Source organism: Mycetomoellerius zeteki, unplaced genomic scaffold, assembly GCF_001594055.1.
Source record: "Mycetomoellerius zeteki isolate Tzet28-1 unplaced genomic scaffold, Tzet1.0 scaffold145, whole genome shotgun sequence".
Lineage (NCBI taxonomy): Eukaryota > Metazoa > Arthropoda > Insecta > Hymenoptera > Formicidae > Mycetomoellerius > Mycetomoellerius zeteki.
Window position 1 is genome coordinate 1033171 of NW_017256393.1, and position 20266 is coordinate 1053436.

General features: G+C 34.1%; 1 protein-coding gene across 1 annotated transcript in view; it reads left to right on the forward strand.

Annotated features, from left to right (window-relative positions):
- The window catches only part of LOC108732061 (Kinesin heavy chain 73), a 42338-nt gene that overhangs the window by 13459 nt on the left and 8613 nt on the right, over positions 1–20266 (forward strand). Inside the window, 15 exon segments of the mRNA XM_018462685.1 lie at positions 13156–13319; positions 15144–15412; positions 15525–15772; positions 15854–15971; positions 16044–16256; positions 16351–16608; positions 16698–16951; positions 17023–17161; positions 17237–17584; positions 17901–18077; positions 18148–18673; positions 18778–19002; positions 19367–19633; positions 19753–19935; positions 20024–20232. Coding sequence (XP_018318187.1) covers positions 13156–13319; positions 15144–15412; positions 15525–15772; positions 15854–15971; positions 16044–16256; positions 16351–16608; positions 16698–16951; positions 17023–17161; positions 17237–17584; positions 17901–18077; positions 18148–18673; positions 18778–19002; positions 19367–19633; positions 19753–19935; positions 20024–20232 — 3598 coding nt within the window.

Consider the following 20266-nt stretch of genomic DNA (forward strand, 5'->3'; position numbering starts at 1 on the left):
GTGTGTGTGTGTGTGTGTGTGTGTGTGTGTGTGTGTGTGTGTGTGTGTGTGTGTGATAAGTACATTTTAAAGAGAAAATTTATATCTTTCTATTCTTTTTCTAAAGAAATACAGAGCGCTATTTTGTTCTGTGAACAGTCAAAGTAAAAAGGACGCTTTTTGCTAGGCTCCAATGTTGAAAAACTTACTAATGAAAAAAATCGTACAACGTTCAATAAGTACGCAAATTAAGGATAAAGATTTACTCTTTTGAAAGCAAACTGCTTTTGTATACGATTTTGAATTCAGGCCATGAAAATTTCCATTTGAATCCGTGTAGCTTCATAAAAAATCAGATCGTTATCTAAACTACTTATTTGAGACTTCAAGCTTTGAAATACTTTTAAATCATCTCATTATAATTATTTTTAACAAAGTTACGTTCTGTTGAATATTGCCTATTTTTGGAGGGCAGAATAAGACGTAGGTGATCCCTTAATTCTTTGTTAAAAATTATACGATTCTATGCAATATCTTTTTATATCCTTAACTTTTCGTGTTCTATCATGCGACTATATATTAGAAATTAGGATAGGATGTGTGTGTGCGATAATGGCCGTACCCTACCAATAACGTCGCCTTTATTACCCCGCGACGGAGACTCTCGGGAGCCGTAAAATGTCCAGAATCGCCGACTTTGAGACACGTCTGCGATTCGTTTGTCACATAGCTGGAAGTCCTTGCAATAAACACGCATGGATTCGTGCCAACGATTTTTGATGCTTCCATCTGTCTTGATTCTTCTTGCGAGCTATCTTGGGCATTTGCCTTTGCTCATAGTGATCGTTAACCTCTTTGAATTTACGAATTCTTTTTCTCTATTCATTGCGTTTTACGTATACATTCTTTGTCTAAGCGTTTCTTAATTAAATTAAATTCAATTAATTTCCTGATTTATCTCAAGCATCGAAAACAAATTTGGCAAGTTTATTAACAAAGTTTACATCAAAGAAAGGTTGAAAAAGGAAGCGTATCATTTTGCGCAAGTGCTTGTTAATTTCCGAATATCCATCATCCCGATCATTCGGAGTGACAATCAGACGAGGAATGACTCATTAACGTGCCGAGAGAGACAAGAGATGTGTACGGTGTGAGACAGGATCGATCAGTTTCCATCCAGAAAGCCGAGGACAAGCTCGTGCCAGACATTCGAGAGAAGACTAGCGAGTTTGCGTCGCGCACTTGACACACGTGTCAAGCACTGCGAAATAGCAAGAAAAAGAGAGAGAGAGAGAGAGAGAGAGAGTGTGTGTGTGAGAGAGAAATTATAATAATGATGATAAATCGTTATTTATTTAAGTGCTTCGGGATAAGAAATTTCTCTTAAGCGCTGAGGCTATGAAGTACAATAAGATACAACTATTTTGACATATAACTACAAAAATAAAATAAAAGAATGTTTTGACATAAATATAAAATAAAATAAAAATGTTATAACAAAGGAAGAGAAAGAAAGAGGAAGAGAGAAGGAGAAGATCTTGAAAAGTAGAGCAAGTTCTGCTCGGTAATAGTTGAAAGAGTAGTAGTGTATATCTTGACATGCTTGTGCAACTTCCTTATCATTTTCCTCTTTTGCCTTTTCCGTATTCTTGTATGGTCTTCTTGATTTCATCCATACCTACCTGCGTTTTTATTTATCTTTATTTCTTATCCTTTCCAATGATTTAAATTTTCTATTTTACTGATAGAAGTATCAAATGCGAAATAGTGAAGTCATCATACATTCGCAATGTCCCACTTATACATATAAATGGGTCATTTGAGCGACATTAAAGATTTCTTCGCTAACGTCAGTGTGCATGAACAATGGAATCACTATCGCACGAAGGTCTTCGCCTCGTCTTTCGTCCTTGCGTATCTATCCATCTGGAACTTATTAAACACCTGCTTTTACACGCGGGATTATAGCCTAAGAACGCTCCAACTTCGCTATTTCGAAGCTATATAGATGTAGACTCTATGCACAAAATTAATGTGTAGTAAACGTGATGTTTCGTGGCATAAAAGGAAATATTAACGATGCAAAATAGCGTGGAAAATGATAGAACTTACATTACTATGAATAAATCGATTAATCTATAACGTGCTGATTCAATTTTTTATTATGACACAATTCATACGTACATACTGACAATGATTTTAATGTTACAAACTTGTTATATCCCTTGTTTTTTTGCTCTATTGATTATTCAACATTGCACATTTTGTTTTCTTTGTAAAGCTTTTGAAAAATACAAATTCGAATGTACTATACGGATGATATCTTTTAATTATCATGAATAATATATTGAGGCGAGAAAGAGATATATCAGTTCGTTATCGATATATTCATTGATTAAGATGAATTAAGATAAATTAAAATTTTAGATCGCAAAATCGGCAATATAAATGACATCTCTCATTATTAAGGGAGGTTTTCTATTTTTTGTCGCGCTTCTAGTTTTTTAGAGAGTTTTTAGGAATTTTTTTTAGAAAAATGGGTAAATATTTTTTAAAATTATTTTTTGTTCTTTATTTATTATTCTTTGAAGATAGGTTTACTATTTTTTTTTTTAAATAAAATATGAATTGTTATCAGATCGATTTAAGTTCTGTGCACGGTTTATTTGCGAGCATGATTTCAGATCTTTCAATGGAGAGATTGACATGTAATTAAATGAAATTAAAAAATAAGATGTCATTTTATATAATCAGAACTTTTTATAAACAAGTGCCATTGATTTGTTAGGCAAAATGAATAATTCTAGTTCCGACGATAGCCAAATGTTCAGATTAAAATGACATCTCATTTTTTTTATTTCAGTTTATTGAAAAATCCGGAATTATGAACGCACACGGAAAAAAATTTTTGGTTATGCTGGTTAAATGAATATTTGGTTAAATTTAATAGATTTAACCAAATATTCATTTAAAATTTAGAATTTTGATAGATTTAATCAAAAATTTAGTAGACTTAAGCCTATTCTACAATTGCGTAAGAGTAGTTGTAAGTGATTGTAGTTGTAAAAATTCACCAATCACAGCCGAATACGAGAAGAATACGAGAAGAATATTCGACAGAAATTACAACTACAATCACTTACAATTACTACAACGCAATTGTAGAATAAGCTATAACCAAAATTCTGAATTGTTCATTTTCTATCAGAATTCCAGTTGATACAACCAAATATTTTTCTTCGTGCAGATAAACTGGAATACATGATGCACATAAAAATCAAATAACTCTGTTTATTATTCATATTTTTATAGCAAAAAATAACAAATTATCTTTAAATAATAATAAATAGAAGACAAAAAGTAATTTTAAATTTTAAAAAATTCATAAAAGCCTAAGAAAATGGCGCGAGAAAGTAGAGAATCCTCTCAATATATCAAATATCCTGTATATCTGCAGTGTATAGTCTCTCCAATTTTTCGGTTTAAAAAAAATTATTTTTGAAATAATTTGCAGCACTTCTTAAGAGGCAATATCGCACAATTAATATCACTTATCTCGCGTACATCGCAATTGCGTGATATATTCAGTTTTTTTTATTGTACTTGTTTGAAGACAATATGACGTTCGTGATAGAAGGATTATTTTGTTACGCGCTCTTCTGTTGTCTTTTCTCTGTTTTCTCTTTTGAAGAAAACAACTTGAAAAATCGACGAATGACGCACGCCCTGCATTTCATGCGTGACCAGCTAAATATAATGTTACGCTAAACGCTAAATAATAGTCGGTTTAGATGAAACGAGACATAGAAATTGGTACCGTGCACGAATAATAATGTCAATTAATTATGCTTGACCAGCTTGACGCTTGATTTTGCTCGATTTTCGAATTCCGTTGTCAGACATCCGCAAGCGTGTCCACGTATACTTAGATATACGTCACAAGTTGTACAGCGTCGAACATGTGCCGGTCGTTGTGTTACAGTAATTAATGGTCAAAATATTCAAATGATACTAGGTTAAAATCAGCTTTTCTCCGTTGACTTGTACAATTGTCAAAGCCTTCGTTAGATACGAAAGGCGCTTTTTATCATGCTTAAGGGAATGCCGGTTTCATCTGAAACGCGCATTTCGTACTTTTCTATTTTCTTTATTTTCTTATACAGAATAAAAAGTCCTTCAGAATAAAAGAAAAAACGTAAATAGCTGTGAAACTACAAACCTATGTGAAAACCCAAAATAAATTACAGTTTCTTGTTACTACTATGTAGATAACTTCTTCACATGATATAAATGGTTCCAAGTATGTATCCAAACAAAAAGTTTCCCCACGCTGAAAGAGCAATTTTGCTAAAGAATCTAAAAATTTGTCAAGATACAGATCTGAAAATAATGTTGTTGGACAATCAAAATAATTTTGCAGGAATCTTAAATATGATGAGCAATGTTGCAAAATGTTTTGATATTCTAGCAACTAATTTTGTCGTGCTACTTAATTATTTTGATGGTCCAGCAAAATTATTTTTCATCTGTAGCTAGTTAAATTTTTAAATTCTTCAGCAAAATTGCTCTTTCAGTGTACATTTGAATAATGTATAAGAATATAATGAGATCTTCAAATTATAATTTTGAAGCTTATAAGAAAAGTAAGTGAAAAAGTACGATCTGAGTGTACATAATCCAGCATTCATGTGATATATAAGTTGTAGCAGAATAAGAAATGTACATAATGTTTTACTTAATGTACGTAATATTTTATTTGGAATTAAGAGTCCGTTTTATCGACATCCATCAAGTTGGGCCATCGTTCTAGCATCCCCTAAATGCCAATGCAATTCTCTGGAAATTCAAACCTAATGGAATTAAGGCTTGATTTCTAGTGGCAGTAAAGATTCGACGTTGCACGACGAAACTCAATGGGAGGTCAGGAAATCTGTATACGTCACCTTGAGGTTGTTGCGCAACGGGTTGTCGACCACACGCAGGTGTGTTCGCGGATGCGTACTAATTATCACGAGCAAAAACTGGGAAATGGTATATATACGCTTTTCGTTAGCTCGGTCACGCTCGATCCACTTTCGTAGTCAATGCGACTAGTCAATAAGACTAATTGTAAGCAAAAAGAGATACGACCTCGTCTAGTTTTACGAGGCTTTGCTAGTTCGATTACGGCTTTTATGCCGTATAGTGACATAACTGAAATCGATTTACATCGACATAGGCATTTAATACAAAACAGGATGATTACCAAATCATTCATCCATCGCACATTGGAAATGTCCGTGGTATGTAAATCAATTGGATATAAAAGCCATTGTTCGATGTAAATCGATGCAATATATATTTTAAGACATCGTTGCAACCCTGATTGTATCAGATCAACTAGTATTTCGCAATGCGATGCAGTATTAACAGATGATAGTTGTAAATGCAGTTTCAAGAAGCGTTTCAAGCGTTTTACCAAGTTATTTTCGTTTCTCCGGTACGTAAAGCGAGGAAGTCTTTCTGCTTGGAGAAACGGCTGAATAACTTGACGCTGAATGCGTCTCCATCCCCCATCCCCCATTCCCATCTCATCCAGCCGACTGCCTGGGCGTCGAGGGAACTCGCGCCACTCGCGGTAGGTAATGATCGCGGTTGAATTTGCTAACAAAGGATGGCACGAGTCTTTTGTATGAATCCCGTCCAGATGATCCACATCTTCTACCATTTTTATTCTCTTTTTTTGCGCCCGATTTTTTTTTAGATCTCTTTTTATTTCATCGTCATGTCGTCGCTACTTGTGAACAGAAATGCATAACAGCGAATGTTAAATTAATAGCGATTCGCGACATCCGATACACGGAAGTAAAAAGGTAATGTACGCGCGTATCGTTTCACAGCATTGAGAGAAATATTGATATAAATACATAATCAACACTCTACATTTTTGGGAGTGAAATTTCACTTCCGAAGAGTGATAGTTGCGCCAGTCCGGCAAGAGTGAAATTTTCACTGTTAGAGAGTGAAGAATTACTCTTTGAGAGTGAAAAATCACTCCAAGCGAGAGGCAGTTTTCAACCTCTGCGAAGAGTGAATAATTTCTCCGAAAGCAGAGTCTGAAGGTAAATGTTAAGTTTAGTCTTCCTACATCCAATCTTGACGAAATTAGGCTCATTTGACATGTTTTTGCATAAAACGTACGAATATGGCAGAGAAAAGCTCTGCTTCATGAGATATCAATCATTAAAGTTGACCTTTTAGGAAATTCATTCCTTGAAGGAGTGAAATGAAATTCACTCTTGCTGGACTGGCGCAACTATCTAAGTGAAATTTCACTCCCAAAAATTTAGAGTGAAAGTTTTGTTACTAAAACGCAAAAACTATTTGTTGGTATATATGTAATTAATTAAAACATTGGTTACCACGTCGATATTAATTTTTTTACTAAATTGGGTTTATCTGACAAAAAATATATTATATTTTCCTATTTTAACAAAATTATCCTTTGGCAATAATTAGCTTATTAATAATTCTCTTTTTTTTTTGTTATCATTACTATAATTTTTTTCTCAGTGAGGTTGAAAATGATAGGGAATAGACCGCGACTCGTTGGCACAGCTTTCACAATTTCCGTCATTAGACTTTTTAAATAGTTAATTATTATGATTAAAATGTATTAATATGATAAAGAAAATCTTTCTCTACATTTTCATGCCAAGAATAATTCTGTACAATAATTCTGTATAGTTTCTTTGTAGTAAGTGAAATACGAACATGTTCATTATAGCCCATTATCCTAATATAGGTGGAGTAAATTGATACGTACCATGGCATTAATTAGAAATATAAAACATAAAGCATTTTGTTAGAGTTAATAAGTTGTAACTGAATGTTCACACGTGTGGTACAATGATATGTTATTTAAATTTATTTTCTCAAGCCAAAGAACTTTAATACAAAATTACGAAACGCTCAAAAATTAACTTACCTCCTCTTGAATCAGATTTATCTATTTTTTTTATTGTAATACTTGTTTGACTTAAATTTATAAAACTTGGGAAGAAGTATCTCTCTGTTAGAAAAAAGATATTTTACGGTAACTCTTTTCCCTTGTTTTTTTCGTTATGAATACATAAATGAAACGTAATGCCAATTTGTTGTAACGAGCCCTGGTCTCCCCTATTTTTTAACAACCGAGCAATCGTGTGAAATTTCTTTCTCGAGACTATCGCAAATAGGCGAGAAAGAGATCGAGCCGTGCTTATAAATTCAATATCTCGTATACGAGATAAAACAAATATTTTATTGTATTTATCTTTTGTAAACAATCGATATCTGTCTATGGTAATTTTTTATAGCAATATTTGCAAAGATGTAGAACGTTTAATTAGACCTAATCCTTTGTTTAGTTCCAGTTCGTAAGTTGCGTTCTTCATTTTAATAGAAAGAGAATAATAGTAGTTTGACCTTACTTTTATTACGTAAAGAGTAATTAAGAAGATATTATCAACGCATCTTCTCTTATACCATTTTCTCACTTGCACTCGCATCTATTGTAATTCTGTTACCTGAATATACTTTTAACATCTACGCGACTGTATTTGCAAACTATAGTAGAAGAAGGACGTTTGAGATTTACAACTCAGATCTACTTTGTGGTGATGTGGGTGCAACGAGGTATTTTATTTCGTTCTATCCTCATTCCACGAATGATTCACGTCTGTATAACAAAAAGGACCTTTGTATTATTAAGAGAAAGCTAAATTTAAAATCACCCGCATATTCGCAGTAGAGAAGACTTTCAAGATTTCTATATAGATCAACTGTCCATGTAGTTTAAGAATGTTATCAAGTATATGTATATTCTCTGCAAATGTGGCTGGAATTGAAAATTTATATTTTCCGTATAAAAATGAATGTTATATGAAATAGTTTAGTAATGTCAGTATTCATATTTAACAATACAATTTTATAATTTAAATGGAAATTCTCATTTTATCTTAATTATTTTTAAAACTCACGTCTACTTTATTAAAATAATTTTTAATGGAAGTTTTAAATTGTTCTCAAACTTTTTGTATTATTTTTAAATACGATCCAGAAATATGTAATTTTTTTCATTTTGTTGATATAATGTTACATTCTTAAAAGTCGATAAACGTCTTCGATTACATCTTTTTATTCGGTAATTTGTATGGTATGATAATTTGATATAATAATAAATCCTAAAACTCGTTAGAGTAAATATAGATGATACAATTATTTTGAGTACCCGCATGATTCCACAATTGGCAAGATTTACTATTAATTTATGATTTTCACGAACCTTATGGGTTAATTCTTAGAAAAATTGTAAGACTCGTAACACGTGTTTTCGTAAAACTTGTATATAAGAACTTATGACTAGTATTCTAATTTTATGCGTATGTATCGTAAGACGTACGATTATTCATAAATATCTATGATTTCTCGTAAATTTGGCTAATAAGAAGCTGTTTGTAAAAATATTGTATAAAGGTATAAGCACTTAAAAATTCTTACAAGTCTTACAGGAATATCTTACGATTTCTGCTTAGAATTTAGGGAGTTTGATAAGGACCAATTGTAATTGAGGATCGAATTGCGCTGCAGTCAAATGTATAGAGTCATTCATTATTTTCACGTTGTCCGCTGATGCGCAATAACGTTTTTGCCCTCGTTTTTGCATTGTTCAGAAACGTACAATAACCTGATTGTGAGTATTATGTGGACGTGTACGCTCACTCTACTATACTTTGCCCGTAATACTTGGGCACTGCATAGAGTCGGAAAATTGTCATCTATCGATCGCGCTGTTGAGTGAAAATGGAGCTAAATACGATCGATCAAAGTCAAAGTCTCTGACTGCAGCCCGCGTGTGCGCACGCTGCGTGCCAAGGTACTCGTAGGTGACTCTGGTTACTTTACTTATCCTTTGACATTTTTTTCCAAAGCACGTAACTGTTTGTGAACTGCGATATGTTTTTCGTCTTTCTCTATTATTAAGATTCGATCGGCTCGAGATATTCAAAGTGGAATTCTACTGAGAAAACGTAATCGCGTCTTTTTATGCCAATTATGCAGTAGAAAAAAACAAGGTGAGTTTATTTGATTGAAGAAGGTTGCTATGTGAGCTTTTTCAAAGTTTCAAAGTATCAATATAATAATAACAATACATCGCTTTCCTTTGAAGGAGTTTTTTCCATTTGAGCCAATCGAGAATCAAAATGATCGATATTTCTTCATTATATATAGATTTATTCATGTTGTTTAAAATTATTTAAAATCCCCACAAATTCTTGCACTAAAAAAAGAGATAAATATCCATACATTTGGACGTTGAAGAGAGAATAGCGAAGATGCTGAATACAAAGGGTACAAGCAACACAAATAGATCTTATCCCATGCAGCACACTAATGTCGAATCATATCAGAAACTTTGAATTGCAACATTGTGAACGTTACATTACATTAAACCAAAGTTGTACGTAAATACAATAAAATATTCATTGGTCCAATGAATTTTCATAATGATTTAGGTTATAAAACTATTACTAGAATTCATTGCAAGAATGAATATATAGTATATAAATGAATCCAGTTATTGTATCAATGAATTAACTACATTAAGTCGGACATTGATTAACGATCATTCATTGGATCAAAAATGACTAAAATTTTTTTCAGTGTAATATCGCGAAATGTAGATTCAATGTTGAAAAAACTATTCACACTTCAATATTCAACATTGCAACGTCTCAGCAACATTCTTTCAGTATTCTGTATTGTATAGGTATGTAAGAATGGATAACAAGTCTCACGCGACAAGTACATGCGTACATCAACGGGTGGGATTTGCATGTAGAATAACAAGCAGCCCTTCATGCTGGAGCCATATTCTCATGGTTCTAACATTGTTGTATATAGTGTTTTCCAACAAGTGACACAGTGTGAAACAGTAATCATGTCCTTTTTTAACATTAGCAAACAACAAGGATATAATGATTCATTGTGTTACACTGTGTTTCTTGCTTTGCTGGAAAGCACTCATAGTGTGGCAAGATAAACATTCTACAACACGCGTATCTCCAGATTTAGAGTTAATGTCGACTAATTTAATGGAAGTGATTTAAAGAAAATTAATTAAATGTCCATTCACGTGGGTAGTCCACGCGTTTGAGTCGTTTTGATTTTCGGACCAAGCTATTAAGTCGTAAAGCATGTCGAAGGCCACCTGAAGACCCGGGGCGCTCGTGTGGACGTAATCTCGAAAGGGTGACTTCGTCGTCACGCGATAGTCAGCTGGTTTTTTCTTTTCTCGATCGAACGGTCGACTGCTGCCGTAAGTCTACCGCTCAGTTCACCATCTTTCGCAAAGGTTGATAGTATTACATTGTATCGCGATCCGCTGCGTCTAAAACGCGAGGGTGTCCCAAAGTTCCAATGAATGAAATCACTTGGAGTAATTGTAAGCGATTCACTTTTGTAACTGCTTTCGTAACATTAATTATCGTTTGTTATATTTTCTTCCTCGGCAACTCGTGCGACATTTTGCGCGAGAAAATAGTGATAGGTATGTATATTTATATTATATCAACAGAACTAATATATTATCGCAAAAAAAAGGTCATTTCGCATCATTCATTTATGTCTTGAATCAATGTATATTTGCATATTCACTGTGCGTGACCCGCCATTCTCAAACATGATATTTCGCAAGTTCAAATGACATGTGAATCATTATTCATCCTCGTATTGATAGGAAGACCATATACAGTGTACGTACACACAGAATGGAAAGTTGAAAAATATATCATTGAGATTGACGATATTTAATGTTTTTATAAACATTTAACCTTTAGAGGACGATTTTATCGGGTTTTAATAATTTAAATGAATTTATAATATGCAGTAGCATGTAAACGAACACATTCTCAGTTTTTTATCACTTTTTGGTGCAAATATAATTATTTTGTTTTGAATACAGATATCTATATTACTACTACATCGCTAACTATTGAATTAAGAAAATGGCGGCGACATTATAATTATGTATTAATAATATAAAAATAAATAATATATGTATACATATGTATATTATATATTCCATTATAAAAGGGGTGTAAAAGTATTAGGTGTATAAATTATTTCTCGGCCTTTTTTTTAGTAAGAATTAAGGTTTATTCACATAGACTGAAATTATGATTCAGCCAGGAAAGTAATCTCCACCAAAATTGACATATTTTTTCCATCTTTCAGGGAGCTGACAGATCTCTATTCGATAAAAACACGGTTTTGATTCAATGAAATTTTTAACGCAATTTTCGACTTTTTCGTATGTCTTAAAGTGTGAGTCTGCAAGGTGATGTTGAAGGGATCGAAATAAATAAAAATCTGTAGGTGCTGTAAGTCTGGTGAATACGCCGGGTGTGGCAAAACTTCTCAGCCCAGTAAATTAAGAGTATCTTTAGTCGCTTTCGCCGTGTGGAGTCTTGCGTTGTCGTGCAGCAATATTACCGGTCTAGGCCCTTTGCCAGTAACAAGTTTTTTACGTTCGATTTCATCATTCACACGCTGAAATTGATGTTTGTAGCGTTCAGCAGTGACAGTTTCATTCGGTTTAAGTAATTCAAAATATATCACCCTCTTGAAGTCCCACCAAATGCACAAAAGAACTTTTTTGCCCTGAATATTGGATTGCGCGATCGATGTCGAAGGCTCACCTGGATTCATCCATGATTTTCGTCTTTTTGGGTTGTCGTAATACACCCACTTTTCATCTCCCGTCACTATTTTGTGCAGGAAATCCTTCTTTTTAAATCAAAAAAGCAAAGACAGAACCGTATCATAGCGTCTCGCTTTGTTGTCTACGGAAAGAACGTGCGGAATCCAACTCTTTGAATCCCTCTTTTTGAATTTTTCCCAGCTTTCGCAACCGAATAGAAATGGCTGGCTGAGTTACTTTTAATGCCGAAGTAAATTCATATTCAGACTGGCATGGGTTTTCTGCTAATAACTGCTCCAAATCATCATCTTCGAACTTCTTTGGTTATTCAGGCCGTTCGTCATCTTCGAGATTAAAGTTTCCATCCCGAACTTGTGGAACCACTTTTTACACGTACTATAGGATATAGCATTCTCTCCTAATGCCAAACAAATCATGTCCTTCGCCTCGGAAGCATTTTTTTTCAATTGAAACGCGAAAAGTAGGCAGTGCCTAATATGTATTTTGTCGTACGACATTGTGTTGTTTACTATCACGGTCAATTTTTTGAGATCATGTCGATTGAATTTTAAATTTTGTAGTTCCATTAGATTGATATTATTCAGTACCTTCGCGTGAATAGGTTTTCGCTTAAATAAATGTTGCAGTTTATTAAATATTGGGGCCGAGAATTAATTTATACACCCAATAATTATTTTCTATAAAATATTTTAAAAACAGAAAGTTTGAAAAGGAAAAAAAATTCTTTTTACTGTCTCAGTTTTTTCACAGATCATTGTTAGGGTATATATTTCAAACTTATAAATTAAAAATTACAGAAACCCCCAGTCCTCTAAAGATTAATTAAATGATAGAAATATTTTCGATCGTTTTTACTTTATATGTAAATAAAACTGCCAAATGTTGTCTATTAAACAATATTTTATTTGTTCTATTCCTTATAAATGTTTAAAAATGACAGTTGATTAGTTTCATCAGTTTTCTATGGGACACTGTATATCAGGATTTACATATACGAGTCGAAAGTTTCAATGTGTGTGCAGTCTACAATATTTTTATCATCAAATGTATCATAGTAAAATATATATTGTACAACATTAGTAAATGTTTAAAAACAATCTCTCTCTCTCTCTCTCTGCACATATATAGAGTAAACAATATATTATTACAAGTGTATATTTTTGCAAAAATCTTGATATACATTTCTTTCATTTTTCAATAACTTATGTTTATTCATTGAAATATTATTGAAAAAAACATATATGTTATATGTATTCTTTCCTTTTTTTCGAGATCATTATTAATCGACTTGAGTCGTAACTGCAATGTAATCGAAAATCGGTAATAACTGTCTGTAATGATTTTTTGGGGAGAAATGTTCGGATTGATATACTACATAACGTTTCTGGCTATACATAATATATAACGACGATTATTTTCTATCCATGTTATAGGAACAAACCGAAGACTTTCGCTTTCGATCACTGCTTTTATTCCCTGGATCCTGGAGCGGACAGTTTTGCGAGTCAAGATATCGTTTTCAACGCCCTGGGTCGTGATATTTTGGACAATGCATTTCAGGGTTACAACGCCTGTATATTCGCCTATGGACAAACCGGTATGGTACCAATTACAGCAGTTACATTTTGCAACAATTACCTTGGTTTAGCTGTTGTTCGCGGTACAATTCAGGCCTTTAAAGCGTTGCGAAGCGCGTGTTGGAAAGGATATACGGTAGTTAATGAGCAGACCATGAACGGACGCGTAACGCGGTAAATAATGCAATTAATCGGTTCGGTCGTCATCGATAAACGGTTACAACTCGTTTTCTACAAGCAAGACATTGACTCAGAGGCAGAACGAGACATCGCGGATAATATTAACGCGAACTTTCCGCGTTAATCAACATATGATACGGATGTATATACACGAGACAAGGAGAATAAAACGGTGCAACATGAGAAAAGAAATGAAATAATGCGCAACGTTATTTCTAAATGCCTTCGCGTTTCTTATGAGCACTGAGAAATGTGTATAGCTAGCCGATTGGACCTAATTGGTTTTTTAATTTTGTTTTTGCATTTTTAATGGTAGATTATTTCTTTATATCGACTTACCTACACTCTAAATCTGTTGCAATGAAATTTCACTGCATTAAATTGAAATTTCAATACAGGCATTAGTGGCAATTGCGCCAATGTTACTGCCAGTGAATTTTACTGCAAGATAGGAATGGAAAATCCATTCGATAATTGGAAAAATTTACTCCAAAAAGGAGTGAATTTGGAAGTTAGAATAATGACAGAATAATGTCATTCCAAACCCAGATGGCAAAGCCTGTGGAGACAGATTTTGAACAGAGCGTGCTATCAATCTATTAACCTAATTTTTAATTATAAATTTTTGAAAAAATTATATGCGTTATAAATTTAATCTATTTAATGGTAAAATAATGGTTTAATGATATAATGGTACATACGTATATAATTTTTGCAAAATAAATTAATCTGTCTCTTATGTTTATATCATATGTGTTTCAAGATGAGTCTTGCCCATAACAACCATGACAAACGATAAACATGCGATAAACGACATAGCGGTGCTATATTACTAAATTCACTCCTTGCAATAACATTCAATGCATCTTGCAATGCATTATTAACTAATGCTTAAACCACTTCGATTAATCGAATGAAATAGTCCACTCCTTTATGTACCAGTAGACAGATTGACTTCAAAGCACTTGAAAATCCACACTTAAAGCAATGACTTTGCTACTCTTCTTTACTTATTTTTGTTAGCAGTAAAATTTTCATTGCTACGGATTACAGTAGACAGATTGACTTCAAAGCACTTGAAAATCCACACTTAAAGCAATGACTTTGCTACTCTTCTTTACTTATTTTTGTTAGCAGTAAAATTTTCATTGCTACGGATTTAAAGTGTAAGATGTTATCAAATTTCGAAGGAATATATGTCTCTTTTATTAAATATTTATTTTTATAGTAAAACGTAAACGTATATTCACGTTTATAGAATAAGTATCAGCGAATAAAAAAATGCGATAAATTGATAAAAGAAAATAGAGTAGTAAAGTGATACAATTTCAAAATAAAATTTGAATTAAATTTTTGAAGTTCAAATTTGATTTTTTTCTTATTTGGTACCCTTCAATACCGTCCACACAATCAGGTTTACCGAAATTGAATTTCGAAAATTGAATTATTTTATTTTGCTTAGAATTGTAATGTTCGAAAATACACTACCTTACATCATAGAAAATTCTTGCGACTATATACATATATAAAATTCTTCAAATATTTTTGGAATAAGACTTCAAAAGTTATTTATAAATAGGCAAATATTGTAAATAATTAAGCTTAAAATAATTTAGTGGCAAAGAGGATTTAATGTCTTTCGCATGCATGGCTTGTCCTTACAGGTTCCGGGAAGTCTTATACGATGATGGGCAGTGGTGACAACAAAGGGATAATACCACGGTTGTGTGACAATCTCTTTGACATGATAGCGAAGCAACAAAGTTCCGAGCTCTCGTACAAAGTCGAGGTCTCGTACATGGAGATCTATAATGAAAAAGTACACGATCTTTTAGATCCGAAGCCAAACAAGCAATCGCTCAAAGTCAGAGAGCACAATGTCTTGGGACCGTACGTGGACGGGCTGAGTCAACTAGCGGTTACTTCTTTCCAGGTGACTGCTTCTCCTTTCTCTTGCTATAGTAATTTCTATATCTATGGATTATTTTTCTGAACAGTTTATATTTATTGACGAAATTTTCAATTTCAACTTGATTCAATTCTAGGATATCGACAATCTCATGGCGGAGGGCAACAAGTCGCGAACAGTCGCGGCGACAAATATGAATTCCGAAAGCTCCCGTTCACATGCTGTATTCTCGGTAATTCTCACGCAGACTCTAACAGACTTGAAAAGCGGAGTCAGCGGAGAAAAAGTCTCGCGAATGAGCTTGGTGGATTTAGCTGGGAGCGAAAGGGCTGTGAAAACTGGAGCAGTGGGTGATAGACTTAAAGAAGGAAGCAATATTAACAAGTAAATTCACTTTTTTGAACCTTGTAGAAATTATTTTTGATTTTTATATATAAATTTATAGATATAAAAATATTTATACATATATATATTATAGTTGGGTCTAGTCATTTCAAAGTTGGCGGATCAAAATTCCGGCAGCAACAAGAAGAAGGACAATTTCGTACCCTATAGAGATTCTGTCCTTACGTGGCTCTTGAAGGTACATTAGCTTTCTCATCTGACAGTGTGCTTTAAGATGTGCTCTTATACAAATATTCGTCAAAATTTTTAGGATAATCTTGGCGGCAATAGTAAAACTGTCATGGTAGCCACAATATCACCGGCTGCCGACAATTACGAGGAAACACTATCGACTCTTCGATATGCTGACAGAGCGAAGAGGATAGTCAATCATGCTGTAGTTAATGAAGATCCAAATGCTAGAATTATTCGCGAACTCAGACAAGAGGTTGAAACCTTAAAGGAAATGTTGTTACATGCCACAGTAAGAGAACCTTCCTTATTTTATTTTACTTATCTAATGTAGTTACTCGTGTTAAAATAATTGCACGTAAACGGTACAATTTGATTTCAATCAGGGATCGATTGTTGGCCAACAACGCACAGACATTACAGAAAAATTATCAGAATCGGAACGATTGATGAAGGAAATGTCACAGACATGGGAAGAGAAACTTGTGAAAACCGAGAGGTTGCAACACGAAAGGCAGCAGGCTCTGGAAAAGATGGGAATAAGCGTACAAGCGTCTGGTATTCAAGTAGAAAAGAGCAAATACTACCTGGTTAATTTGAATGATGATCCAAGTTTGAACGAGTTATTGGTTTATTATCTCAAGGTATGTACGTGTCATTATACATGTCGCTTGATGGCTAAATTTCTCCTTTTGCATCACTTATCTTTGTGTTGCATATCTTTGTGTTTCAGGAAAGGACACTCGTAGGCGGTCGTTCAGCCAAAAGAGAACAGGATATTCAATTGCACGGTTTGGGTATTCTACCGGAACATTGCGTTATCACGATAGAAGAATCAGGCCTGTATATGACACCGTTAAATGGTGCTCGATGTTTCGTCAACGGTACACAAGTCGTAAACAAGACTCTGCTACAACATGGCGATAGAATCGTTTGGGGAAATCATCATTTCTTCAGAGTTAACTGTCCAAGAAGTGCTACAGGTGCGCGCGACTCGATTTAATATATTTATTTCAAGATAAAGTTTGTAATGACATATTTCGTGAAATAATTGGAAGTAACGTTATATTGTCTGTACCGACTCAAAATATCGACTACAATTTTGCCAGAGAAGAGCTCATGCTTAACGAACTGTCCAACGATCCGATTCAGAGAGCTATAGCGAGACTAGAGAAGCAACACGAAGAAGATAAGCAGGTATATACTTTGCTTTAATAAGTATCATAATAACATTTTCATATTGTACTTACTCATTACGTGCATGTTCCAAAGGTTGCACTCGAGAAGCAGAGACAGGAATATGAACGACAGTTTCAACAATTACGTAATATACTATCTCCGTCTACGCCGTATTCGCCTTATGTACCGTACGATCCTCTAAGAGGTAGTCAAAGTGGAAAACTCCCGGCTTGCACACCAACGACGCAAATGCGCGTTGAAAAGTGGGCTCAGGAACGAGATGAAATGTTCAAGCGCAGTTTGGGCCAATTGAAAACAGATATCCTAAAAGCTAATGCATTAGTACAAGAAGCTAATGTCCTAGCTGAAGAGATGGGCAAACAGACGAAATTTAGCGTTACTCTGCAGATTCCTCCGAATAATCTAAGTCCGAATAGGAAGGTAAAGCAATAAAAGATTGTTTTTACATTGTGTCTTTGTCATGCTTCATGTGAAATGTTTTTAAACTTATCAGTTTACAAATTTCTTTGATTTGTTATAATAATCGTATAATTAGTTACTTATTGTACATGTTTTTACGTTTTTCCTTGTTGATTCACTTTTATTATATTTTTAATTTTACAATTATACACACATTATATTTTTATCTGAATTTTTTTCCTAACTTTATTTTTCTTTTATATTTTATATTTTGTTCTTTTACGTTTTGTTAATTTATGTATTTTTTGTTTATTTTTTCGCACTCTTCGATATGTAGAGTGTATTCTTTCAGCGAGGTGCGTTTGTCAGTGAGCCCGCAATTTTAGTAAAGAGGGCGAATATGGGAAGTCAAGTTTGGTCCATGGAAAAACTAGAAAATAAATTAGTCGATATGCGAGACATGTATGAGGAAAGAAAAGATCCTCACAATTGTCAACGATTACCTGCGATTAAGGTATATACCTTTCATCTTTGAAATGTATATGTATTACCTGAACATTGTGTACGAAATTATTTTCTTACAGGATGAAGTACCAGGAAAAACACAAGACCCGTTTTACGAATCCCAAGAAAATCACAATCTTATCGGAGTTGCAAATATTTTCTTAGAAGTATTATTCCACGACGTACGATTAGATTATCATACTCCGATTATTAGTCAGCAAGGAGAAGTCGCTGGTCGATTACAGGTCGAAATAAGTCGCATATCTGGGCAATTTCCTCAAGATCGGATTTGCGAGGCTGCTTCGGAGTCTTCCGCGGATTCGACGTCCTCCGAAGCGGAGGATTATTCCGGAGGATCTAGCCATATTACCTGTCGTATAACGATAAAACAGGCCACCGGTTTACCACTCTCGTTAAGTCATTTTGTGTTTTGTCAATACATGTTTTGGAATCATCCAGAACCGATAGTGGTTCCGCCTATGATAAACGCGGAGCTGCCGAACTCGAATTGCATCACTGGACAGAGGGATTCCTTGACATTTAAGTTTGATGATACAAAAGATTTTACTGTACCCATTACGGAAGAGTTTATGGAACATGCCGCTGGTAAGAATTTATTGTGCTTTTATCTGTGCATTATTTTTTAATAAGTAGCAATAGAGCATCTCTTGTATAATTCACGCTTGTTTATCGTATTTTCTTACTTGTAGAAGGGGCGTTGAGTATAGAAGTATGGGGCCATCGCAGCGCAGGTTTTTCACGTAGTAAACCTGGATGGGAAGTGGAACAACAACAATTGGCGAAAGCTAGATCGCTCGCAGACCGATGGTCTGAATTAACACGAAAAATTGAATTATGGGTGGAGATACAAGAACTCAACGAACAGGGAGAATACTCGCCGGTTGAAGTTGCAATAAAGCAAGACACATGTACAGGTGAGAGGAACGATTGTAATGTAATATAATAACGAAAAAAAAATATAAAAACGAATTTAAACCGAATTCAATTTACGTTTATTTATATTTGATTTTTGACCGAATATAGGAATTCCCTTATTTATAGAGTTTTCGACTGTAACGGGTTTGCACTGGGTTGGATTAATGCTCTATTATAGGTTGATGTTATATGCTCTACCAATAGTAGAGCATACAATATCATTAATCCAACCCAGGTTGATACAAACCCGCTACAGTTGAAAACGCTATTTATTAGATTCTAATATACTTATTCTTTGAAAAACATTTTTTAGTTATTATTATTTATTTTTAAGTAATTGCATCTTTTCGTTCCTTTTTATAGGTGGTATTTATCAACTTCGACAAGGCCAACAACGTCGAATACAAGTTCGAGTGAAACCAGTACAAAATTCCGGAACCTTACCGATCATCTGTCAATCGATATTAAATATAGCCGTTGGGAGTGTTTCAGTGCGAAACCGATTGCAAATTCCATTAGATAGTTATCAAGACGAGGACTTGAGTATATTGAGAGACAAGTGGAGCGATGCTCTAATGAGAAGACGACAATATCTTGATCAACAAATTCAGAAACTTATCAATAAGCAAGGTAACGAAATTATTTCTTAGCGACGAAAGTTCTAATTAACATTCTACATATGTGCATTCTATTAATTTGTCACTTTGTCTTCTCTGTACATTCCTACATTCATTTTCTTATGTTTACAGATAAAACGGAACAAGATATGGAGCGAGAACAAAGTCTTGTGGATCAATGGGTCAGTCTCACAGAGGAACGGAACGCTGTTCTGGTTCCCGCGGCGGGTTCAGGTATTCCCGGTGCTCCTGCCGACTGGACTCCTCCTGCAGGGATGGAGCCACATATTCCTGTATTATTTCTTGATCTCAATGGTATTATAAAAAAAATATTTCAATATCTATGTTATCAATGTCCACGTTCTGTTTATTAATGCAGTCACTTTGACTAAATATTATTTAGCCGATGATCTCTCAACACATCAATCGGGAGAGGAAGTATCAGTGACAGGATTAAATTCAATCTTACCTAAAGAACATGGTAACAAATTCTATAGTCTGCCTATTATTCGACATTTAGAGAAAGATGTATGTGCCATTGCCGCTTGGGATTCTAGTATACACGACAACGTACATCTCAATAGAGTAACTGATACCGGTAATTATCCTTTACGTTTTTCCAAGAAATTAGTGATTTGTTACTAAC